This window comes from Ictidomys tridecemlineatus, chromosome 13, assembly GCF_052094955.1.
Source record: "Ictidomys tridecemlineatus isolate mIctTri1 chromosome 13, mIctTri1.hap1, whole genome shotgun sequence".
NCBI lineage: Eukaryota > Metazoa > Chordata > Mammalia > Rodentia > Sciuridae > Ictidomys > Ictidomys tridecemlineatus.
The window spans coordinates 26,888,401-26,915,173 of NC_135489.1; the positions used below are offsets into that span (position 1 = coordinate 26,888,401).

The following is a 26,773-nucleotide window of genomic DNA, read 5'->3' on the forward strand; positions in this document are numbered from 1 at the left end:
GCAGACGAGGGATGTGACCTCATTTAAAGCTCTCAGGGATCACTGTGTTTTCTTTGTTGAGCATGGGTTGTAAGGGCTGGGGTAGAAGTACAGAGACCATTCAAGAGACTTGAAGCCATCCTGGCAAGAGGGAATGATAACTTGGACCAGGGTAATAGTAGCTAAGGTGCAAGGAAGTGTTTCAAATCCAAGAGGCAAGAGGATTTGCTGAGGTTTGGATGTGGCATGTGAATAGAAACTGTCGGGAACACAGAGGGTAGACCAGGTTTTTCTGGGAAGCTTAGATGTGTTTTGGATGTGTTCATATTCGGCATTCACCAGGAGAGTAGGGTTGGGTATGTGAATTTTACTAGAGAGAGCTTCAGGCTGGAGAAAGAGATTTGCAAGTCATTAGCAAATAGATGATATTTAAAGCCAGAATCTGAATTAGGTCATTTGGAGAATGATTATAGTTAAAAAAGTGACAAGAACTGAACTCAGGGACACTCCTATTTTAAGAGGTTGGGGAGAAGAGGTGCAGCCATCCTGGTAGGATGTGTTCCTGGTGCCCTCTACTGAGAGTGTAGTGCCCTAGAAGCTGAGCGAAGAAAATATGGGAAGGAGGAGGGAGAGATCAGGCAAGCCAGATGCTACTGACCAGGAAGTTAAGATTAGTAAGGGCAGCACTGGAGAAGTGGCAGCCCAGGAGGAGGAGTGTTCAGAGTGAAGTGTGTGGTCCCCATTCTCTGCAAGCTTTCCTACTTGGTAGCTTTCTTGTGTATCCCAAAAGGAGCTGGTGAAATTTGTCTGAGCGCATTGATGTGGTAGTAGAAGTGTCCACTACTAGAGTGTCCACCCTGCTCCCTGCTTCTTTTTGTACCAGGGATTGAACTCAGGGGCACTCAACCACTGAGCCACATCCCGAGCCCTATTTGTATTTTATTTAGAGACAGGGTCTCACTGAGTTGCTTAGTGCCTTGCTGTTGCTGAGGCTGGCTTTGAACTCGTGATCTTCCTGTCTCAGCCTCCTGAGCCACTGGAATTACAGGCATGCACCACCACACATTGCCTCTTCCCCTTTTTCTTTTCTTTTCATTTTTTAAAACACTGTCTTTAAAAAAATTTTTTTGTAATTGTAGATGGAGAGAATGCCTTTATTTTATTTGTTTAATTTTATGTGGTGCTGAGGATCGAATCCAATGCCTCACACATGCTAGGCAAGTGCTCTACCACTGAGCTACAGCCCCAGCCCCCCCCCCCTTTTCAAATCTGTTCTGTGCCAGGCATTGTGCTAAGTCTTATGATAGAAGCATGAATGGTAGGCAGACTCTGCCCTTAAAATAATCTAGTTATAAGTATACTATAAAATATGTAAAATTGAACCATCATGTTGGTGAAGAAGTACCTCATTGTTTTTAAGGAAGGAGTTGTAGTTCTACTTAATGCAGTTTGATGCAAGTAATAAATAGAAACTTCTCATTTGTTTTTCAGAATTTAAAAATGACTTTTAAAAATGATTACTTACAGGGCTGTGGAGATAGCTCAGTTGGTAGAATGCTTTCCTTGTATGCACAAGGCCCTGGGTTCAATTCCCAGTGCCACAAAAACAAACAAAAATAAAAAGAAAGAAAAAGAGCTGAGGCTGTGGCTCAGTGGTAAAGCATTCTGGGTTCAATCCCCAGCAACAACAACAACAACAAAATAAATAAATAAAAATGATAACTAATGACTACTTTTCTCATTGCTCACAAAAGTATGTATCAGTGTATACACTTCACACACAGAAATGTACGCCCCAGAAATGAGATGGCCAGCATTCCATGTGTTGGAGATAACTGTTGTTTAACAGTCTGTATGTTCTTCTTTAGCTCCCTGCTCCCATACACTTATATGTCAAGGTGTATTTAATTATAGTTAAGAATGTTTTTTTTATGTTTATCCTTGTCTCTTCTACTTCTATATTGTTTCCTGATTGTTCTTTCTCCTGTCAAATGACTTTTAAATTGTTTCTTTACCTGTATGTAACTTATGTGGAGGTCAGATGTAAAGAAGGCTAAGGCAGGAGAATATCGAGTTCAAAGCCATCCTCAGCAACTTAGTGAGGGCCTAAGCAATTTAGCAAGACCCTATCTACAAAATAAATAAATGTACTTATTTAGTACATAAATATAATTGCTGGGGATATGGCTTAGTAGTTAAGTGCTCCTGAGTTTAATCCCTGATACCAAGAAAAAGTAAAGAAATATAGATTCTTCTTAATATCCTTGGTCATTTTTAGTTATAAGAAATGTCTTTTGTTTAGAATTATATAAGTATGGATTTGTGAACAGGTGGTTTGATAATATATTGAGTTGATACATATAGAGTTGGGATTTTATTTCGCAGTTTATGATGATTATTATATATAATGTGTCCTATGACATTATCTGTACTTAAGAAGGCAAAATAATTGGAGGCAGATTTTCTTTTTCAAAAAAAAATTTGATGAAATAGAATTTTACATTTTAAGTATAGAAATAGATTTCCACTTCAGAATGAAAATTCTCTGTTCTGAATTTATTGAATCATCTTTTATATGATTCTGGAAAATCATATAAAAATGAACTTCTAAACGTGCCATAGAACATGGTTGATGTAAATATTTGTTGGATAATTCAATAATTTCATTATCTTAGAATGCCAGTACCTGGGACAGAGTCCAGCATGAGTAGGTAGTTATGAATTACAGGTTATTGCTATTATCTTAACTATTACTGAATACAGTGTCAAAAATCAGTAGTAGATAGGTTTCAAAGAGACCTAAAATACAGTCCATGTCATGTAGATACTTGTGTTGTATTTGGGGAGTCAGAATATAAAAGATAAATAACCACATGGGATATTGCAGGACCTGGGCCTGATGGTAAGGACCTGTTACAGAAATTCCAAGGGAAGCCTTCTCTTGAGACAGAATCATAGCTGAGTCATTTAGGGCACTCAGTGACAGAGTTGATTTGACCGTTTTTGTTTTTCAGAGTGGTGTTCTAGGGAGACCAATCTTATAATTGTATTTGGGATGAGTTGCCGTGGACCAGAGACTGGAGGCTTGGGGACCATTCAGGATCTGTTTCCCTTTTTGTTCTTTGGAAAAGTGAAGTAAGCCACAGGGAGCCCTCATCATCACTCTGGAGGCACTAATGTTTGATGAAGATCATAGCAAATCCCCTTACTTTCCCTGTGTACTCCAGAGGTCATGTCCCTATCCTTGGGATCTCTGAAGGAGCAGAGTCAGGTCTTTGTCATCTGCTTAGATAGTTGTGCTTCCTGCACTTGCCCATCCCCCTGCTATCAGTCTCCCTTGGGCTGATAGATCCATTCTTTGAATCAAAGGAATCTCCTTTTCCTGACCTTGTGTCCTGGGGCACCTCTGGTTTAATCCCCTCCTTAGACTAACTTCTCTAACTGAGGCCAAGGTGGAGTTTTCTTTGGTTCTGCTTTTTAAAGAAGTGAGTTCCACCCTCTGGGGAAATAAAAACCTAAACAAAGACTTCTGTGTTTGTCCAGGTAGAGTAGTAGGGTTAGAAAAAAATCTCTTTCTTGCTTGTCTAACTGCCTTACTGTTGCTATCAGTATGGTTATGATTATTCCCAGGAAGGTAGAGTTGTACCCTAAGGGTTAGGGCGATGGGAAGAAGATGAAATTGTGGGGGCATCCCTGGAGCTGGGGAGAGGACGCAGCAGGGTGGGGTAGGGTGAAGTGGTAGGGGGGCCAGAGGGAAGGTAAAACTGCCTGAGGGACAGGCTAGGGGAGAAACCTTAGGGTGGCCTTGGAGTTGGGGAGGTGTAGTTTTCCATACAAGAATTTTGTGACCCATCCTGTGACAGCTTCCAGGTCCCTGCCTTCTCTGTTTTTTTTTTCTTTAGTGTTAGTGTTTAACACCCTAAATAAAACTCCATCTGTTCAACATTTTACTCTATGCTTGCTTACTTTTCATTCATTTCTTAACTCACTTTGTTTATAACAGATTTGTTGAGATAAAATTCACATACTATAAATTGGCCTGGTGGAAGTTCATAGTTCAGCTGGTTTTGGAGTCACAGGGTGCAGCCAGCGCAGCCCTGCTCTCCATAGTGGCCACCTCGTGTTTCATTCATTCCACCCGCAGTGTAGGAAGGTTTTAAATGTTCTGAATCCTTGACAACACTTCCTTTTATTTGACTTTTTACAGTAGTTGTCCTATATCTTGTGGTTTTGGTTTGCTTTTCTCTATTGGCTAATAATGTTGAGTGCCTTTTTATATGCCATTGACATATCCTCTTTGAAGAAGTACCTATTCAGATCCTTTTCCCATTTTATTTTGTTGGAACTCAGGATTGAATCCAGAGGCACTTTATCACTGAGCCACATCCCCATCCCTTGTTATTTTTTATTTTGAGACAAAGCCTCACAGTTTCTTAGAAGCTTGCTAAGTTGTTGAGGCTGGCTTCAAACTTGTGGTCCTCTTGCCTCAGCCCCCCAAGTTGCTGGAATTACGGGTGTGTGCCACTGCGCCTGGCTCTTTTCCCATTTTAAAATTGGGTTTTATATAATTAAACAAAAAGATATCAAATAACCCAATCAACAAATGGGCCAAGGACCTGAACAGACACTTCTCAGAGGAGGACATACAATCAATCAATAAGTACATGAAAAAATGCTCACCATCTCTAGCAGTCAGAGAAATGCAAATCAAAACCACCCTAAGACACCATCTCACTCCAGTAAGATTGGCAGCCATTATGAAGTTAAACAACAATAAGTGCTGGCGAGGATGTGGGGAAAAGGGTACACTTGTACATTGCTGGTGGGATTGCAAATTGGTGCGGCCAATATGGAAAGCAGTATGGAGATTTTGGGAAAGCTGGGAATGGAACCACCATTTGACCCAGCTATCGCCCTTCTCGGACTATTCCCTGAGGACCTTAAAAGAGCGTACTATAGGAATACTGCCACATCAATGATCATAGCAGCACAATTCACAATAGCTAGACTGTGGAACCAACCTAGAAGCCCTTCAATAGATGAATGGATAAAAAAAATGTGGCATTTATACACAATGGAATATTGCGCAGCATTAAAAAATAACAAAATCATAGAATTTGGAGGGAAATGGATGGCATTAGAGCAGATTATGCTAAGTGAAGCTAGTCAATCCTTAAAAAACAAATGCCAAATGTCTTCTTTGATTTAAGGAGAGCAGCTAAGAACTGAGCAAGGAGGAAGAGCTTGAGGAAAAGATTAACATCAAACAGAGGCGAGTGGTGGGAGGGAAAGGGAGAGAGAAGGGAAGTTGCATGGAAACGGAAGGAAACCCTCAACGTTATACGAAATCACATATAAGAGATTGTGAGGGGAAAGGGGGGGGAACAAGGGAGAGAACTGAACAACAACGGATGAGGTAGAGAGGGAAGATGGGAGGGGAGGGGAGGGGGGATAGTAGGGGATAGGAAAGGCAGCAGAATACAACAGTCACTAATATGGCATTATGTAAAAATGTGAATGTGTAACTGATGTGATTCTGCAATTTATATTTGGGGTAAAAATGGGAGTTCATAACTCACTTGAATCAAATTTATGAAAGATGATATGTCATGAGCTTTGTAATGTTTTGAACAACCAATAAAAAAATTAGGTTTTATATCTTTATTCCTGAGTTATAAAAATTCTTTGTATACTTAAAGTATAAAGTTCTTATTTGATTTGCAAACATCATATCCTATTCTATTGGACTGTTTCCTTTGCTTTCCTTTTAAAGTCAGACAGGAGACAAATCTCCTCTTCCTCTTCCTTTTTCTTTCTTTCTTCTTGGCTGCTGTTGCTGGGGATTAAACTCAGGGCCTTATGCACGAGGCAAGTATTTTACCACTCAGCTACATCCCTAGCTCTGGTCTGTGCATCTTTTTGATTAAGTTTGGTCTATAAGTCAGAAATCCAAATTCATCCTTTTGCAATGAGAATACCAAGTTTCTCTAGCTCTGTTTGTTAAAAGGACTATTCTTTTCCTATTGAATCATCTTGACACTCTTGTTAAAAGTTAATTGACCATAAATGCAAGGCTTTCTTTCTGGACTTTCAGTTCTGTTCTGTTCATCTGCTTGTTTGTCCATATACTAGCACTACACCATTTTCATTGCTGTAGCTTTATAGTAGGTTTCTTTTGTTTGTTTAGTACCTGGATTGAATCCAGGGGTGCTCAATCATTGAGCCACATTTCCAGTCCCTTTTATATTTTATTGAATAATAATTAACAGGGTCTTGTTAAATTGCTTAGGGCCTTGATAAGTTGCTGGTTACTGAGGTTGGCTTTGAACTCGATTCCTTTCTGCCTCAGCCTCCTGAATTGCTGGAATTACAGGTGTACGCCACCATGCTTGGCTGTAGTAGGTTTTGGCAAAGTATAAATTCTCCAACTTTTTTTTTTCAAGATTTTTTGGTCTATTCTGGCTTCCTTGCATTTCTGTGTGAATTTTAAGGATCAGCTTGTCAATTTCTTAAAAGAAGGCAGCTAGAATTTTGCGAGGAAGTGTGTTAAGTTTGTAGATGGACTTGAGGAGTATTGCCATCTTAATATTGCAAAAGACGTGGACTGCCTTTCCATTTAAATATTCTTTAATTTCTTTCTATAATGTTTTGTAATTTCTGAGTACAAATATTACTTCTTTTGTTCAATTTATCCTCAAGTACTTGATTTTTTTTGTTATTGAGAGTGAAATTTTTTTATTAATTTTATTTTCTAATTGTCCCAGTTACTAAAATTGGCCTCTGCCCTGATCAGTACACCAACATTTCTTGTACTCTAGTAACCATTTTCCCTTCTATTTTTTTCTTTTTGACCTCCCAGTCTGAGAAATAAGTTTATTTTTTTAATAAGTGTATTAAACATCACACTTGACAAAGTGAGCCAGCCTCCTTTTTCATTTTCTAATTAACACTAATATTTTCCTATTACTTGAGATTTTAGACAGCTTATTAACCAACTGATTTGTATCAGACACACATTGTATGGCTGACGTCTGAATCTAATATCCAGACGTTCACAGGGTAGAGTGAAGTAATTTTGGAGAGGCACTTTCAGTCTTGAATCATTACACTTGTAAATGTTTGGCAGCTTTGGTCATTTTAGCAGACTGACCTCAAATTCCATTTCAAAAACATTTATCTTTTTTCCTAACGTAGAAAGGCCCTACTTTTTTGACTGTTCAACTGTCAATTTTTTTTTGTTGTTGGACATTCAGAGCACAAAAATACAAAATCATTAACATCATGCTGGACACATTTGCACACACATGTAATCCCAGCAACTTGGGAGGTTGCAGCAGAAGGATGGCATGTTTGAGGCCAGCCTGAGAAACTTAGTGAGACCCTGTCTTAAAAAATAAAGCCAGGCACAGTGTATACACTGGTAATCCCAGCAGCTTGGGAGGCTGTGGCAGGAGGATCACAGTTTTAAAGCCAGCTTTAGCAACTTGGTGAAGCCCTAAACAATTTAGTGAGACCCTGTCTTTAAATCAAATATAAAAAAGAGCAGGAGTGTGGCTCAGTGGTGGAGCACTCCTGGGTTCAATCATCAGTACCCAAAACAAAACAAAATACTGACAACTTGTATAACTCTCTTCCTTAAAATTTCATAGCCAAAGGAAGATTTGGGTAATTTTAGTCAAGTTTTTAGTTTGTTTGAATGTAGCAACTTTTTTTTTTTTAACAGTTACTTAAAATTTTTCCATAATTTTTTCTTGTTAGTCAGCTGGGCCTCCTATGTTACCTAGTTGGTGTGTTAATGCTGGAGTTTTTTTTTTAAACCATTGTTTTATTTTTTCAATGGTTAACATTTTTATGTTTTTTTGAGATAATTTTGGTCTTAGTGGAGAGTTGTAAATATAATACAGAGAGTCCATATGCTCTTTACCCAACATCCACTTGGGTTATTATCTTATATCACCGTACATTCTATAGCACAGAACATTTATCAAAACCAAGATATTAACTTTAGTGCAATATAGACACATTTGGATTTTAAAAATACATGCACTAAAGTCCTTTTTCTGTTCCAGGATTCAGTCCAGTATCTCAAATTGTGTTTGGTTGTTTTATCTCTAGTTGCCTGTATCTGACCGTTACTCAGTCTTATCTTTCATGACCATAACACTTAAGTTATTTTGTAGATTGTCCCTTAGCTTGGGTTTTCATCTGGTATTTTCTCATGATAGATTGAGATTGTAGTAGGACATCACTGAAGCAATAGTCCTTCTTGGGATGTTTTATCAGTGAATATCTAATGGTATTACGTATTACTAGTGATGCTAACCTTGGTTATTTGGTTAAGTTTTTGTTTGCCAGAGTTTTCTATTGAAATGTATCATTTTCCCTTTGTAATCACTAAATATTTGGGAGGAGATGCTTTGAGGATATGCAAATGACCTGTTCCTGGTTAAGCTCTTGCTTACTCACTTTAACAACCATTGGTCGATCTTGCAATTACTACCATTGCTGTGTTTTGGACATGGTTTTATGTGTTGGAAGTTTGGTCCCTACGTGGTGATATGGGAGATGATGCAACCTTTAAGAGGTAGGACCTAGTAGGGTGTCCTTGGTGTAGTTTTTGTGGGACCCTGGTTGTTAAGTAAGAGAAGGTTGTTATAAAAGGAGTGAGCCTGGCTCTGGCTTCTGGCTCACCACGTGATCTTTTGCTCTTGCTGGGACTCCTGTTATGTGATGAACCAGTGTGAGGTTCTCACCAGATCCAATTTCATGCTTTTGAAGGTCTAAAACTGTCAGTTAAATAAATTATAATTACCTACTCGCTCATATTTTATTAAAGCAGTGGAAAATGGACTAATATAACCATGGTGTTCTAATGGTGATTTTATTTTTTCTTTTTCCTTTTTTTATGGTGTTAGAGATCAAACCTAGGGTCTCACACATGCTAGACAGTTGCTGTACCATTGAGCTTATACTTTAATTCCCTAATGGTCTTTTCCTATTTTTTTTGCATTTCTTCTATGTTTATTGATTTCTTCTATATTAATTGGAGTTCTTCTATATGGAAGAGCTTCACTTCCCACCAATTTTGTTTACATTTTTATTTATCCAGGTAATTATGTCAGTATGGGCTCATGGATATTTATTTTATTCTGTAGGTTGTAATCTAATACTGTGGTTGTTTGATTTGATGCTGGAGTGGTCTGAGCCCATCTGGTTGAGTTTGGAGTTAACATGTTTATGAAGATGAAGACAAACATATTGGTGGCCTAAGATAGTTGGAGACTGTTTTGTTTTACTTAACCTCTAGCAGAATGGTGGACAATCTGTTGTGAACAACCAATAAAAAATAAAATAAAATAAAGACCATTTTCAAATCAAAAAAAAAAAAAAACAATGGTGGACAATCCAGTTAAGACTTTCTTCTTTCATGTTTGGATCATAATTTGCTGCTTATTTTGATAGCTTTCTTTTCGGATTAGATTAGTGAATCTCCAAATTCAACTCACTCAAAATTAGGTAATATAAAAAATGAAATACATCCATTATGAAATGAATTTAGAATCTGTTTGTTAAATGATAAAATTTAGATTTTATTTTAGGCTTCAAAATTCCTTACACTAAACACATCAATTATTGTTATAAATTATTTCACATTATAAATCTTGCTTTTAGGAAAAGAAGAAATATGAAACCCTTCGGACGGAGGAGTCTGATGAAATCTCTCTTCCAAAAACCTCCAGAGAGCAGGAAATCCCTACTCTAGCTTGTGAATTCAAAGGAGACCATCTAAAGGTGTTAACTGAATCCCAGCTCAACAGTGATGCCAGTGGACAAAATGAAAGTGAAATGTTTGATGTACCACTCACCTCCTTGACTCTAGGCAATGAAGGATCCCTGACATGTAACACACAGTCCCTTAAAGAAGGGGAAGAGTCCAGAACTTACATCAGGGATGACAATGATGAAATCAGGCTGAAGGTGAACTCAGGAGACAATGTTGGAACTAAAGTAGAAACCCCCAAGAGTGTTACAGAAGTAGAGGAAAACACGTTGGTACCATGTGGACCTTCAGAAAGCACACTGCATTCTGATTTTTCTATTCATCAGGAAATAGAAAATATACAAATCAGAGAAACTCAGAATAGGAAAGAAGATAAACAAGCCCTTGGCTGTTCTTCAGAGATGCTTCAAAGTGTTGGTCTTCAGAGTTCTTATGAAGCCAGAGAAGTGTCTCAGCTACCCAGAGTGAAGAAACTGTATCCCCAGTTGCCAACCGAAATTGCTGGAGAGGCGCCAGCCTTGGTGGCAGTGAAACCCTTACTTTTTAGTGAGAGACTCTATCCAGAACTTCCATCTCAGCCAGAACTGGTACCATTTACTAAAGAACAGCTGAAAATCTTGGAGCCTGGTTCATGGCTAGAGAATGTTGAGTCATATTTAGAAGAATTTGACAGCTTGGCTCATCAGGACAGGCATGAATTTTATGAGTTACTTTTGAACTATTCACGATGTAGGAAGCAGTTGCTGCTGGCTGAAGCTGAGCTACTTACTCTGACGTCTGATTGCCAAAATGCTAAAAGTCGACTCTGGCACTTTAAGGAGGAACAGCTGTCTGTACAGGTATTTTTCCTACTGTTCTGTACATCTTTCAAGAGCCTGAGGAATTTGCAGTGGACCTGCTATTCTTCTGATGTCATCTGGGCCTGCATACCCATGCTGATCCTGTCTTAACCCAGAGTGTTGACAATACAGAGATCACAAGGTCACATATTACAGGGACAGATGTATAACCTGTGGGAATGAAGCTTTTGAGTGGGACAGTGGTTACTGGGAAAGCTTGTGCCTGGTCTCAAGGGGGCAGCTGTCCTGGAGTTCTAGTTGATTGTAGCTTTGAGAGTGTGATGGTCCAAGATTGCCACATCTTCATGATTTTACCAGAAAAGCTAGAAACCCACATTTTTGTGTGAAGGATCCTAATTGGCATTGTTGGCACTTAATTAAACACATGAACAGATGTGCAGTCTAAGCCACAGCAAATCATGTGTCCAGGTCAGATTCAGCCCATGGATCATTAGTTTGAGATCTTTGACATAATCCCTTGAACATTCAATGGGTGGAGAATATCAGGCTTGAGAGGAGCTGAGAACGGGGAAGTCCATTAGATGTAACCCTTTGGAGTCCAAGGTGACCATAAGAAATCCATTTCATAGTTACCTTGGAGAGATGGCAAGGAAGAGAAGACCACTCCACTCTTGACAAGCTTGACTTTGGAGGGAAGCAGGAGGAGGTACTAGGGGAGAAACAGGTGATTTCTCATGCCATAGCCCTCATTCACTGGGAGACTTGGGTAACTTTCTTTGAGGATAGGAAGGAGACTGTGGAGAGAGAAACATTGGAAATATTGAAAAAGAAAGGATAGAAACAAGAACACAGCTGGAGGAGTTAGTATTGAAGAAGGAGGGTAGTTTCTTTTGAACACAAAGAAGAATGGGGCTAGATCCAAAGAGATTTTGAGGTCAAGGGGACATCATGTTGACTTCAATGTTCATTAAATAGAAGGTAAAATCATGTGAGTCTTAGGGACAGGCTCTATTGTTTTCTTGCACTTTTCCCCACTGACTTAGGGTTACTCTCTCCATCTCTGAACTCGTGATTGCTTTATACTCTTTGGCAGATGGTGGTGTATTTGCTTGTGTTATTTTTTACACAGTATCATTGTCCCTGCACCACCATTATGAACTCTTTGAAAATGGTACTGAAGCCTGTGTATCTTCTACCTGCTGCCTGATTGCTTCAATGCAGAGTAACAGTTTTCATATTTTACCCTTTAATCCACTGATAGGGTATCTGTGCAGATCAAGTGAAAGTTTCTGGCTATCATCGATACCAGAGAGTAGAGATGAATGAAAATGCACTGGGGGAGCTGAAGAAGCTATTTGATGCCAAATGTGAGCACCTCCACCAGACCCTGGCCCTTCATTCTTACACTTCTGTGCTCTCAAGGTTGCAAGTGGAGTCTTATATCTACTCACTGCTCAATAGCTCAGCTGTTCTGAGGTCCTTAGCAGTTCACCAGCAAGGCCGAGGTGTGTAAGTATTGAAGGTCTCCCTCTTTCTTAGGTTCTAAAATGGAAAAAAGAACTGAGGAGTATAACCTGATTGAATTAACTGTGTGCTGATTGGTCTTAACAAGGAATCATTTGCATTTGCAGTTTTATCTTGCCTCCTCTGGTGTAGGATGGAGACTGGTCTTAATGATATTTCTTGGGAGCAGGGCTAGGCCTCCCTTCCCCATGGCTGCCTTTTTCTGCCTCTGTGGGATGCCAGAAAGCTCCCTCTCTACCAGTAATGTCTCTTGGGGTTCTAGTCTAGTGCTTGTTACCAAGTGGAGTCCAAATAAAGCTTGAATATAAAACTATTACTTTTTTCATTCTGTCTTTTCCACTTTGTTTTTGCTTGTCTAATTTATTGGGTTGTTTAATTTTTAGCAGAGGATATATAATGTTCTAAATTTTTTATCTTATGTTGGGTTTAAAAAAATTAGCCTTAGCCGTATGATATATTAAGCATTAAATATGCTTATTGAGTTATGTAGTGTTTGTTTGGGATGCCAAGAGCTGGGGGTAGGCCAGAGATCTGCTGGTTTTAAAATAGGAACTAATACATTGTGATAGAGTTGAGTTTCCTTTGCTTTGAAATACTCAACTACTTAGTAGAAATTTTTAAATATCTTTTCTTTTTCTTTTTTTGGTCATGTGGAGATTGAACCCAGGGCCTTGCACATCCTAGACAAGTGCTCTGCCACTGAGCTGCAGCCCCAGCCCTGAAATTAAGATCTTTATTCATTTTGCTTTTATTAGTGCATTATAATTATCCATATAGGTGGGTTCATTTTGACAAATTTAATTTAAGTGACTCCATTTCAGTCCCCAGTGTCCCTGCTTCCCTTTTCTCTCTCCCATTCCCCTTCTTCTACTCTACTGGTCTTCCTTTTATTCATTTTTAAAATTCATTTTTAATTGGTGCTTTATAGCTATACATAAAGGTGGAATTCACTGTTTAACTGTGCACATAGTTTAATTTTGTCAGATTTTATTGAGCATTTCTTCCTCTCCTGTTCCTCCTCCTTCCCTCTCAACCCTTCTATGCCACTGGTGTTCCCTATATCTTTATGATATCCAGCCTACCCCCACTCCCGTCCTGCTTTTTACCCTTAATTTCTTGCCCCCTGCCCTTTGCTCTAGCTTTTACATATGAGAGCAAACATTGACCCTTGATTTTTTGAGTCTGGTTTATGAAATTGAGATATTTTGATAGAGTTTTTTCTTTGGATTTTTATCTGAATCAAATATTTTAAATAGTTTGGTTTGTTTTAAGCAAAGATACCAAAAATTTCCTCCCATAAAATGCCATTCATGTGGGACTCATTTAATTCTTTCTTTAATTTATAGCTTCTAAACAGATAGACAGCGTTCCTTCTGATCTGTGTCAGTTGAAGGAGTGTATTAGTGTCTTATTCATGTTCACGAGGAGAGTAAATGAAGATACTCAGTTCCATGAGGATATTCTTCTCTGGCTGCAGAAATTGGTAAGGGAACAGAAATAGACACAGCAATCTTTATTTTTTTTCCCTAGTAACTTAAGAAACTTTTCTTTGATCATGACACGTGGTAATAAGTATTTACCTAGTGCATTATTGAGCATTTTTTTCTCTCTCATAAATGTGGTAATAAGTATTTATCTTGTGCATTATTGAGCATTTTTTTCATATATATATATATATATATATATATTTATTTATTTATTATTATTATTATTTTTTTGGTGCTGGGGATTGAACCCAGGGCCTTGTGCATACAAGGCAAGCACTCTACTAACTGAGTTCTAATCCCAGTCCCTTGTAGCTAATTCTTTTTGACATTGTATGTTTAAAATTGAAGTCATACTTAAAAAACTTGTTATTTTTTTTTTTTTTGGTATTGGGGATTGAACCCAGAGGTCCTGTGCTGTTGAGCTACATCTCTGGCCCTTTATTATTATTTTGAGACAGGGTCTTGCTAGGTTGCCCAGGCTGGCCTTGAACTTGTGATCCTCCTGCTTCAGCCTCTTAAATAGCTGGGTTTCAGGTATGCACCATTGAAGTGGCTTAAAAAACTTCAAGAGAAAAAAAAAACAACCTTCAAGAGAAAGAAGAAGTGTATCAGGATTTGGAGAATTTAGGAATGATGTTAGGTTTATTACAGAGGGAGTGGGTGTTCGTTAATCAATTCTCTTTTTCAACGGGGCTGGCTGCCTTGTATGTGTTTTTTAGTTCATTCTAGAATTCTTGAAATTGAGGTGATGTTCCAAGCATATATATTTGGTTTTGGGAAACTATTACCAACTAAGAATAGATTAAATGACTTGACGTATATCAATTGACATGTGGCCAGGAATGTTAGTGATTTTTAATTTGCCAGAAAATAAAAATTAGACTGCATGGAAACTACTTAGGATGTTTTTATCACAGAGCTTATAGATTCATAGGCCTCTGGGAGAAACTCACTCAATAGTCTATCTTATGTCTGGCTACTCTTTAAAGATTGCATGTACTTAGGGGCTGGGGATGTGGCTCAAGCAATAACGAGCTTGCCTAGCATGCGCAGGCGCTGGGTTCGATCCTCAACGCCACATAAAAATAAAAAATAAAGACATTGTGTCCATCTAAAACTAAAAAGTAAATATTTTTTAAAAAAAGATTGCATGTACTTTAACATTGGGTGAATGACTTTGCTAGAGCTCTAGATGAATTTTTTTAAACTAGTGAAGCCATGAGTCCTTTCTTGTTCAGGTATCAGTGTTACAAAGAGTTGGCTGTCCTGGAGATCACCTCTTTCTCCTGAACCATATTCTTCGATGCCCAGCTGGAGTTAGTAAGTGGGCTGTTCCTTTCATCCAGGTATGATGTGTGCCTCTTGATGCTGAGGGAGTGGGAAGGGGTCTTCTTAGACATTTTTTTTCCTGAAGAAACTGCTTTAAAAGGCTATTTAGAGTTATTTATATTTAAAGTAAAAATTTTAAAATAGTATATACTTGAAGGAGTTATTATGCCAAAACTTCTTGGGTGTAGTTGTGATGGAATTGCAAAAGTTCAGTTGTAGCCTGGCTTGGTAGCATCAGTAGTGGTTAATTCTGTAAAACTCCTGTGCAGAAAGCATTTCAGAACTATCTTTTCTGTTGTATTCCATACAGCTTCTTGCATTAATCCATATCACCCCCTATCCTAGTTGGTGCAGGTCAAACAGAAGTCACCAGCATACTAGCAGAGATCTCAGGCTTGTGTGATTAACCCTCACCTACTTAGGAGTTAAACGTTCAGTTTATACTTTCTCCTCTCAGCTGCTTGCCCCTGGGTCATTTTATTGCTCATTGAAATAAAATGGGTAGATGGGTAGGAGCCAAAATGTATGGCAAGTTCAACTTGTCCATATTTCCTTTCCTTAAGTATTCCTAGTGGCAAGTAGTCTGAATCTTTTTAAAGAGAAGGAGGATTTTTTTGCATTTGTTTTGTGTCTCTTTGGATTGGAATAGTGACAAAGAATGTGGGGAAGGAATGGGTCAGCCTTAACAACTTCCAACATCCCATGTTGTTACAGCTATTTGATTCAGCTGCTCAGCTTCTCTCCTCTGAGCACAGCTGAGATGGTGCCATAACCCGTGAGCTGTGTCTGTTCTCCTGGATTGGGTGCCAGTTTCAGTTTTGTTCTCTTGACAGCAGCTTCATTGTTAGAGTGCTTGTGAACTAAGATTATGAACACTTGAATTGATTTTCTACAGTATGCTTTTTCCTTTTCCAATTTCAGATCAAAGTGTTGAATAACCCATCAGGGGTCTTTCATTTTATGCAGTCGCTTGCCCTACTGATGTCTCCTGTCAAGTAAGTGTGGACGAACTTTGTGAAGTAGAAATTGAAAGACTTCTTTCTGTCAAAGGACTGGCTTCCTTATCTGTCCAGATGCAAAGAAGAACTGCTAAGAGAAGTGTTAGCCTAGAACTTAACATTGCAGATTTTATTTGGGTTTGATGCCCATGGCCCCAAAATGACCCTTTTAACTGCTTATTAACCTTTTTTGGGTTCTTCTTTTGAGTGAGTTTTTCTCTTGTATGTGTCATTGTGAAAGGTCCACAGACTTTAAAAGAGATGATATATTCCTTCGAAGAAGATCTTGTGTGGGGGTAGGGTGGGCACACACAAGAGATATAAATGCCAAATTGGGTTGCTGCAGCAGAAACATTGAGACTAGAACTGAGTGGAGTAGTCAAAGAGGGTTCCATGGTGGATGAGCTAAGTTGAAAGAATAGTTTGGTTTTCACTGGGAGATCTGTAAGTGAGGAGAACACTGTGAGCAAAGGCCCAAGGTCTTGTGATTGTACAGAGGACAGGCAGATCAGCTGGGCTGGGGTGAAGGCATGTGCAAGAGAAGATAATAAAAGGTAAATGACTGGTGGGGCTGGGGCTGTAGCTCAGTGGTAGAGTGCTTGCCTTGCATGTGAGAGGCCCTGGGTTTGATCCTTAGCACTGCATAAAAAAATAAATAAAATGAAGGCATGATGTTCATTTACAACTATAATTTTTTTTTAAAGGTAAATAGCTGGAGGTGGAGGTTGGGAGATAGAAGACTTTGAAATTAAGACTGAGGAATCTAGATTCAGTGTGGTCTGTCCTTTGTAGCAAGGAGGATTTTTTAGTATGAGTAAGAGCTATATCTGAGGAAGATTAAGATGGACAGGAGTCAGAGGAAAGTATGTGCTTCTGCTTAATTGGGTGGTTATAGACATCTGGCTCTCCTGGCTCTGGAACTCAACCCACCACCATGGAGGTGTCCTTGTGTAGGTGGCCTTGAGCAGTGTTACTTCTACCTCTCTTGAGTCCTGGAAAGCCTACCTCCCTCTAGGCCTGCATCAGGGTCATGGCAGTGTGACAGAGGAGGGAAATCTAAATAAAAAATATTTATTTTTCAGTTTTCGGCGGACACAACTTCTTTGTTTGTATGTGGTGCTGAGGATCGAACCCCGGCCGCACGCATGCCAGGCGACCACGCTACCACTTGAGCCACATCCCCAGCCCCCTAAAGGGCATCTTCCTGGGAAAGAATTTACTAGCAGATTAAACAAAGAATATGGGGAAGGAATGGGTTAGCCATAACAACTTCCAAGTCCAGGTGACTGGGAGGGTGCAGGCAGCACTAACAGATACAAAATACAGAAAGCAGAGCTATTTTCTAGGGACAAAAATTTGAGGTCATTGATGTGTACAGGTGGACATGAACAAGTACTTCATACTGTGGGCAGCTGGAGTCCAGGACTGGAGCTTGTCCTATTGAAAGGTAGCGCTAGGGGTGTAGAGTTGCAAGTTGTGAGAGAAAGGTTTTATTGAAGAGGACTGAGTGAATATGCAGAGAGGAACAAAAGACTGAGGAGAAGAAAAGTTTTGGTTAATCTTGCTCCTCAAATGCAGCCAGCAGCCTGGGGAAGCCCAACTTTGGCTCTCACTGCCTACGTGGGGGGCTGCTTCTGCATGTGTTAGTATGTTTTGGCACACAGGTGTTTCTGCATTTTTGTGTACTTTTGGGCCCTAAGCAAGTTTGTAGGTTACCTGAGGGTTGCCCTTTTGTGTTCAGTAAGGCATGTTTCCGACAGGCATTTCCCTGGCAGCACTTTTAAGCCTGGTTTGAGTGGAGGTGCTGCAGCAGGCTTTCTGAACTGTGAGTTATGCTGCTGTAACTGCTCTTCTGCAATTGCTCATCATTGCTAATTCAGAATGCTTCTGGTGTCTCTACCAAAAGCAGTGAAGTTTTAGTATTTTTTTTTTTTTTTTTTTTTTTTGTGTGTGTGTGTGTGTGGTACTGGGAATTGGATCCAGGACTTCATGCTTCCTAGGCTAGTGCCCTGCCATTGAGCTACACCCCCATTCCTTTTTTAATTTTTATTTTGAGACAGGGTCTTGCTAAGTTGTTGAGGCTGGCCTTGAACTTGTGGTCTTCCTGCCCCGACCTCCTTGTCCCTTTGTGCCTGGTGGGTTTCAGTGTCTTTGATTATCAGCAGGTCTTATTTCTCATTGACTAATTTAAACTGTTTGAAGATTAGGTTAGGCTGCTGGGGTGTGGCTCAGTGGTAGAGTGCTTGTCTCCCATATGTGAGGCACTGGGTTTGATCCTCAGCACCACATAAAAGTAAATAAACAAAATAAAGATACTACATCCATGTATAACTAAAAATATTTAAAAAATTAGGTTAATGCAAAAGTTCTTTAGGGTATAAAGATGATCCAGAATGTACTTGTGGAGCTTTCTATGTTTATGTGATTGGAGTAATTTCCATCCTATAGAAATCGAGCAGAGTTCATGTGCCACATGAAGCCCAGTGAGTGGAAGTCATCCTCTTCAGGGCCTGCATCTGGGACCTGGACACTTGTGGATGAGGGAGGAGAAGAGGTAACCATGTCTGCATTATTTTAATTCATCATTTTTGAATTCTTTTGTGCTAGAAATAAGCACTTTTCACATTATTTAGTTCTCCCAACAACCCTGTGAGGTAAGTACTGTTGTGATCCTCATTTTACAGATGGGAAACTGAGGTGCATGTGGTAAAGTAACTCATCCTAGATTGAATGGTCATTAAATATGGAGCCTCCAGAGCCAGTGCTTTGAGCCCATGTACTGTACCTTCATTCTTCTCTAGAGTATCCTTCTGTTTGGATAGGAAGATCTGGAACCTGGAAATGAAATAGAGCCAGACTGTGTGAAATTTATATTAGAATTTTCTTGTATATAATAACTGGTTCTTGGAGTTGGGAAGTTTTGCTTACAGATAATCTTGAGTCTGAATAATGAAGAGCTAAGACTCTAACTTATTATAGACAGCCTATCCAGATCTTCTCATGCAAAGGGCAGAAACTAGTTTTCTATGTTTGATGATATTTTAAGGATCAAAATTCAGCTTCTTGAGATAATGCTTGTTAAGTTTTCATTCTGCTGTATGCATGTTTAGTGTATGGGTGAGGAATTTTTACTTCAGCTGATTTTCAGCTCTAGTGCTTCTTTCTGGTCTGAATCCTGATTTGGTGTTCTTACGTAGTAGTTCCATTGACCAGATTTACTAAATCCATCTTTAGAGGGAGACAGGTCTGCAGTGTACAATTCTCAGAATGGAGACCCATGGCAGCTGTGGATTGCGAGTGTATGTCCTCAGGTGCTCATTCAGAATGGGACTCCCTACCCTCTTCACAGTTGTTTGATTCCTGAGACTTGTAGCTGGTAGTGGTAGGTAATGTAGATGGTTGAAAACACCTTTGCTAGAGACTGAAAAATCTTCAAGAGGCTTCCCAGGAGCTGGTACAAATTATTCTTTTAAGGAGTAGAGTAGAAAAAAATATATATATATATAATTATTATTTCTAGAGTGTTCTTTCTTGAAAGAGTAGTCTTCTTTTCTGATAGGTTTCCTGAATTTAATCTCAGAGACAGATAATGATTAAGGACCCTGCATTAATAGTTGGCTCTTGGTTAGAACTCACTAAATGTTGAGTGAATTCAGGAATTTATGGAGTCTATGAGAAAGTTTTGTTTAATCAGAAAAGGCTGTAGGGAGAAAGGCTCTATGGATCATCCATATCAGTGGTTTTTATGTACTAGCTCTGTATTAGAATCACGGTAAACTTGTAAACCTTGCTCAGGCCCACACTAAGACATCCAGATGTTTTAGAGCTTGCATGGTGATTATTGTATACTGTCAGAATTGAGATCTGTTCTATGTACATAGAGTTTCTGAGGCTCTTATTTGTTAACCATTTGGGTGATACTGTAATGAAATACTTGAGGCAAGCTAGTTTTATTTAAAAACAGGTTGGAGTTTTGGAGGCTCAGTTTTGGAGGCTCAGATATCCCCTACTCTGTGTGAGCACTGTTATTTTTATCCTACTGTCAGTAGCACTAATTGACAGCCGACTTAAGTCATCTGTAACAAATGTTAATTGGTTCCCCATAAGTCTGTGAGTATAGCTGTAGACCTTGATTTTGGGAGAAAGAGAATTGTAGCTAAAATAATTTGAACTCTACTACTCGGTTCTTTAATTGATGTTGTCAAAGCACTGAGCCATGCCGTAAGGTCCCCACTCTGGAGGAATTTTTTTTCAGTCTTCTTTGGGATGCAAATTTAATGAGAGCTCTTTCAGCCTCTGGAGAATGGATATAACCCAGATACATATAAAATTATGCTTGTAATTTCAGAAGATTTACAGGCTACCTGTGAAATCGAGCCTGTAACTCTCTATCCTAGAAGAAAAGTCTGTGAGGATTCAGGAGCATACTGTATGTGTGCCATGGAGACCTGTGATAATTTAGCTCCTGTAACTCAAGACCACAGTATGATCAGATCAAATTAACTGATGTGACTTTGCATCTTTTTTTCCTAGGATGAAGATCCTGAGACTAGTTGGATTCTCCTTAATGAAGATGACTTGGTTATCCTTTTTTCACAGTTTCCATTCCATGAACTCTTTCAACATCTTCTTGGGTTTAAAGCAAACGGTAGACCAACTTCTTTTGTCATAAAGAAAATATAGTAGTAGCAAGTCCTGCTTCTTTTGTTGGCTCCTGATTTTACAGATTTTCCTGTGCCTGCCTAGTCCATACTGCCCTTGTCTTATGCTTGTAATTTCCCACTTAGTGCTTAAATGGCTAGTTCACATGTTGCCCAGTTTAATGAATTGTTTTTAATTTTGTATTTTGTCTCGAGTTGCCCATTTGTGTTGACATAGGAACCAGAGTGATGGTATTGTTAATTCCTCCCCATCTTGGCTTTGTTTTTTTATTTAAATATTTAGGCCTGTATCCTTCACCATTTTTTTTAATACCAATTACAATTTTTTCTTTTATCTGATTGATTTCCAGGAGATTATTTACCTGAAACAACAAGACCTCAAGAGATGATGAAAATTTTTGCCTTTGCCAACTCATTAGTCGAACTTCTGGCTGTGGGGTTAGAAACCTTTAACAGAGCACGCTATAGGCAGTTCGTGAAGCGGATTGGTTATATGATCAGGTATACTGCATTTGTGCATCTCTTTGCTTTCACTCTAGTAAGACAAAAAGTACTGCATAGTTGGGATGATGGGCATTTTACATTTTAGCTCTTAGTTCTTACAAAAGTAAGAATTATTTTTTATTCCTTCTACCAGATGGGAATTTTATAAATGTTCCCAGTTAAAATATTTGCTTGATCTATTCATATATGTATGTGCCTATACATTATATGTGTGTGTGTGTGTGTGTGTGTGTATAAACGTATATGTACATACACACACACACAAACACACACACCACACGGGCTATTATTTTTTCCACCTACTTCCCTCCAGAAAAAAAAACTCCATAAAGCTACAAAACTTCTCCCTTTCTCTCCTTTTGTTTCCAAATCAAAATTAATTTTAATTCACTTACTTTAGATATGTAATCATCAACTCTATGAGGCTAGGTAAAGGTTGCAGAATATCTTTGAAGCATGGGCTCATTTTTCAGGTGTGAAGCAAGTCTTTGGTCCAGAGTAAGGAGACTGAGATTGTGGGAAGTGGGATGGCTGGTGACTTGGAGAGTAATTTCTTAAAAGCTGAAAGCCTGTCTTTACTTGTTTTTGTTAGAAATCCACCCCTTCATTCATTTTCTGATCCTTCTTGATAAATAAGGCAATAAGTAAAATTTGTTCTTCAGCTCACATATATAATGTATGACTGCATGTCTACTATGTGCCAGGACTGTGGCTTTTTATTTTATTCTCTTGATAACTGTAGGAAAGATCTTATTATTACTGTTATAAGATTTGCAAGTATTTCCATGTGTTATTATTGTAGGGTGTTGTGATTATTCTTCTTTTGTTTTTCCATCTGATTACTTTTCTTTGTATTGATTGCAGATTCCTCTCATTCTTTGTAATTGTAGAATGGTTTTTTGAATGGCCCTCCGCAGTGAGGCCTCTTCAGCTCCCAGCTGCCCCTTCCCTTGGCTGCCCCTCCATCTCCTGACATACCCTGTTCCCTCTCCTTCTTTATTTTTCTCAGTGCCACTTTCAACCTTGTGATAGACTCTTTCACTTTATTTTGTGGGCTGTTTGCCTTCCACTAGAGTTGGCTCCTGGAGCATAGGGGTTTTATTTTGCCCGTTATGCTACCTTCAGAATTGGAAGATGGTAGGTTTGTGCTCAATCAATATGTGCACAAACTTCAAATGTATTATGAAGATGCTGATAGTGAATGAATGAAAGGTACAGTCTTGTCTTCTTCCTGCTCAGGATGACCCTTGGCTATGTGAGTGACCATTGGGCACAATATGTGAGCCACAGTGGAGGCTTGGGATCAGCCTTGCAGCCCTACTCCTTGGAAAAACTACAGGTGGAATTTGATGAGCTATTTTTGAGAGCTGTCCTACATGTGCTGAAAGCCAAAAGGTAAGACATGATACTTTATGGAACTTCTTGGCTAATAAGAAAGAGCAGAGAGAAAGTCAGTGACTAACATGGATCAATGTCTTAGTCTGTTTCATCTATTTCTTGTCTTGGAGAAATTCTTGGACTTTAGTGTTCCTACTTGTAGTTTATTCCCTGTTGGTCAAAATGATATCTGCTTTAGGTTTCTTTTTCTCTTAAAATAACTCAAATCTGAATTCTATTTTGCTATCCATGAACTTTTGGGCAGCCGTAAGCAGGGCAAGAATTTTACACCTAAAGGAATTTCATTAGATACCTAATACAGTGAGAGAGAGTATGTGCTTAGTGCCCGTTACAAAATATTTACTGAATTTTATTTGTCTTACTATAAGGGTTTTAAAATTTAGGAATGTTGCTGGATGTGGTGGCTCTTCAGTGTGTTTAAGTGCTCTAATGTTCTGAATGCAGAGGGCTCTATTTGGAAGTATGGGTCAAGCTATATTGTAGAAGCCACTGGATGTGAAAGTGAGGGGTTTCAACTTAATTTGGTAACTACTGAGGAGCCATGAATGGTTTTGATTCCTCTCACCCACTGCCCATGTTGTTGTGTGTACATGCGTTCCTGTATGCCACCTAACACACATATCCACATTAGGTAGCAGCCTGTCACCTTTGTCTTAAAAAGATCTTTGATTCAAAATGCAGCTCAGGCTTTTGTTATTCTCTCTGTGCCTTTGGAACCCCCTGTGTAAATTGGGGATAACACCAATAATTATTGCCCTGGTTTTGGTGAGGATGGAGTGAGTTGATGTTATGTGCAGATTGAGTGTCCCTAATAAAAAATCTCCAAAATCTGAAACTTTTTAGCACTGACATGTTGACCTCATATGATGGGTTGAAGTTAAATGCACCAAAAATATCATGTAAAATTACCGTTAGGGATATGTGTATAAGATACATATGAAACATAAATGAGTTTCATATTTAGGTTTGGTTTTCATCCCCCATATATCTTATTATGTGCAGATATTCCAAAATCTGAAAAAATCTGAAGCACTTTTGGTCCCAAGCACTTGAGTAAGTGATATTCAAATATGTGTGTATATCATATATCACATAACCTATATTATGTGTATGATATGGCCATTAGAACAATACCTGGCATAGACTAAATGCTTGATGAGTTTTGCTGTTATTGTTATGCATCATTGAGGTGTTTATGACCATGTTAGAAAAATTGTGACAGTATGATTTAAGAATTTTTCTTTCTTCTTTATTTTTTTTCCCCTGAGAATGCTGAGGGTTTGTTTCCACTTTCTTAGTGTGGTGAAACTGAATAATATATAAAGTTATTCCTGCTCTTTTTAAAACACACAGACTTGGCATTTGGCTGTTTATGTCTGAAATGCCCTTCGGGACGTTGTCAGTTCAGATGCTCTGGAAGCTCTTCTACCTCATGCACCAGGTGGAGTGTGGGAACCTGCAGCAGCTCTGCCCTGCCCTCCAGCCTGCTGAGTGCAAGAGGCAGCTCCAAGGTACAGCCTCCCCTGGGGAGGCAGCGCCAGCTCCCCGACTTCCCGCACTTCTCTGTCATTGCCTTCTAACTCTTGGGACTAAGAGAGTATTTTACTTTATGTACTGATTGATTTTGAAATTCAAGACACTGCTTCATTGCTTGGATTTATTAGATAGAAATGAAATCCAAATTTGATTAGTCCCAGATAATGTTTAAATTGATATAATATTTACTTTTGGAACCACTTTTCTGCATGTGTGAAATGATTTAGGTCAAATTGACATATATTGTCTGAAAATTTGTTAAGGTTTCGTATACAGTTTTCCACTAACACTCTTTTTGCTGCCTTTTTTTTTTTAAGCTGTATTGTTTTTATGAAATTGGTAAAGAGGTAGACAGTTATGCTTTAAGAAAAATTTTTGGGAAAACCTAATTAAAGATTAATATTACACCAACACTGAACTATAGGATGTTTGTTTGCTATTGTTATAATGTTAAAATGAGAAAAATCAGACTATTTAATTAGATATATGTTATGATTTTTTAAATAATTAATGTATACATTAAAAATATATGGTAGAAGACATAAAAGAATAGGATTTCAGAACATACCAAAAACTACTTCTATTTTCCAAAATTTTAAACCTTTATGCTACTTAAAAGAAAACCATAAGTTTAAAAAGTTTTAGGGCTGGGGTTGTAGCTCAGTGCTAGAATGCTTGCCTCACATGGGTGAAGCACAGGGTTCGATTCTCAGCATCACATATAAATAAATGAACAAATAAATGTTGTTCCACCAACAACGAAAAAAATATTAAAATTTAAAAAGGTTTAAAAGTTATTGAGCTTTGCTGGGCATGGTGGCTCACACCTGTAATCTCAGTGGCTTGGGAGGCTGAGGCAAGAGAATTGAGAGTTCAAAGCCAGCCTCAATAACTTGGTGAGGCCCTAAGCAACTCAGCAAGACCCTGTCTCTATATAAAATACCCGCCCCCACCAAAAAAATTGCTAGAGATGTGGCTCAGTGGTTAAGTGCCTCTGGGTTCGATCCTGGTACCAAAAAATAAAATAAAGTAAAATAAAAATAATTGAACTTTACTGTTTGTAAAATAGCTCTTACAAACATTCATGATTTTTTTTTTGCCTCCATTTAAAAATTTTTTTTTGTATGTGTGTGTTGCGTGAATTCACTTTTGTCTCTGGGTTTTTTTTGTTGTTGTTTTTAGTTCAGAGGTAGCTCTGGACTCTTCATAAAATGTTTCTTCATTGTCCTGGGGGAGATGGTTGCATTAGATTTTTCTTATGGTGGGTCATAGGCTTTCAAAGGAGCGAGGTGAGAACATTTCATAGCCTTTGTCTGCACGCTGGCAGCTAATTCTAGGGGTGCAATAGTGAACATAGAAAATAGTCATTTCTTTTGGAAGTGGCTTGGAAGGTTAAATTTGGGCAGTTTAGTCTTGGCGAGGGCTCCTTTGTAGTTCCATCTCCCTTTATCCAATACCTAGGACCCTCGAGGCTCTGTGTTACACACTGTGGCAGATATTCAGCCCATGCTGTGTGTGATTCTAGGCCATGCAGCAGCCTGACCTCCCTGAGGAGCTTAGGTCCTGTGCTGGCAGTTGTCTCTCTGGACTTCAGGCTCTGGTAGCACGTTATCTTCTCTCTGCCTTTATCACCTGGCACAGAGTTACTGTGATGCAGCAAAATAGTTTCCTCTACCATATCAGGTTCTAACTTTGAGGTTGTCTTTACGCTTGGCCTTCCTGCTCTAATTTGCTATTTTTGCCTCTTCTCATTTACTTAATCTTTCATGTCCCAAATTTTGTTAAGAGACTTGATTTTTACTGTGTTTATGAAAGCCTAAGATTTTTTGTTTTACCTTTTTGTTATATTTTATAATTAATAAACATCATAAATTCTTATTCTTATTTATTTAATTTTTTGGTACTGGGGATTGAACCCATGGGTGCTTTACAACTGAGCATATCCTGTCCTTTTCTAATTTTTTTATTTTGAGACAGGGTCTTGCTAAATTATCAAGGCTAGCCTCAAACTTGGCATTCCTCCTGCCTCAGCCTGAAGTCCTGAGATTACAGGTGTGTGCTACCACACCCAGTACAAATTATTTTTTATAGCCAATTCTTATTTGTCCTAATGGCTATAAGTGATTCTCAAGTCACAGATAGTTCCTAAAGAATAAATTTTTACCGTTAATTTTAACATTTTAACTAGTGGACTTTTCAGCAGGAATTGTTAAAACTTGTCTGGTTTCATTTTAACTTCTTTTTGTTTCCTTCTTTCTAGTGTGATCAACACTATGACCACTAGTAGAATTATATGCAAATTTGATGATAAATATAGAAATATGTTTATGTTGTTTTCCTTAAAGTTAATGTTTTAAAAGCCAATTAGAAAGCAATTTCTCTCACCCATTTGTTATTTTTATAGAATTCTTTAAAAATGTAACACTTTTCCCTTGTACCTTCAAACATTCTAAGTTTAAATGATTTCTAATTTTTTATTATTCTGAGAACACTCTGTATAGTAATTTCCATTATAAATCTAGTTTGGGGACAGGAAATGAAAATTGGTTTGATAATGCCCCAAGGAGTTATTTGAAACTACAGGAAATTTGGTGAACTACCTTTGATTTCTCAAATGTGCAAATATGTGAAGAGAGTTGTTGGCTTTTTGCCTTCTTACTGTGAAAAGTTCCATCAGAGGAATATATTTCCTAAATGAGCTTTATTCCCTTTTCTCTGTAAATTTTCCCTTGGCGGCATCTAGACATTTCTATCATGTCTTGCAAAGTTGTTAATA

The 26,773-nt window shown here is 38.5% G+C and overlaps 1 protein-coding gene across 3 annotated transcripts in view; it reads left to right on the plus strand.

The window, feature by feature from the left end:
* The window catches only part of Epg5 (ectopic P-granules 5 autophagy tethering factor), a 99,701-nt gene that overhangs the window by 4,578 nt on the left and 68,350 nt on the right, over positions 1-26,773 (plus strand). For 2 of the 3 annotated variants that reach the window (XM_078030092.1, XM_013358754.4), the window contains exons 2-11: positions 9,652-10,599; positions 11,822-12,065; positions 13,431-13,567; positions 14,810-14,917; positions 15,822-15,895; positions 18,347-18,452; positions 20,432-20,546; positions 20,910-21,060; positions 22,303-22,458; positions 23,815-23,972. In XM_078030092.1, coding sequence (XP_077886218.1) covers positions 9,652-10,599; positions 11,822-12,065; positions 13,431-13,567; positions 14,810-14,917; positions 15,822-15,895; positions 18,347-18,452; positions 20,432-20,546; positions 20,910-21,060; positions 22,303-22,458; positions 23,815-23,972 — 2,197 coding nt within the window. Of the gene's footprint in view, positions 1-9,651; positions 10,600-11,821; positions 12,070-13,430; positions 13,568-14,809; positions 14,918-15,821; positions 15,896-18,346; positions 18,453-20,431; positions 20,547-20,909; positions 21,061-22,302; positions 22,459-23,814; positions 23,973-26,773 lie in introns of those variants that run through there. The other variant, XM_040273442.2, reaches the window with a different exon arrangement.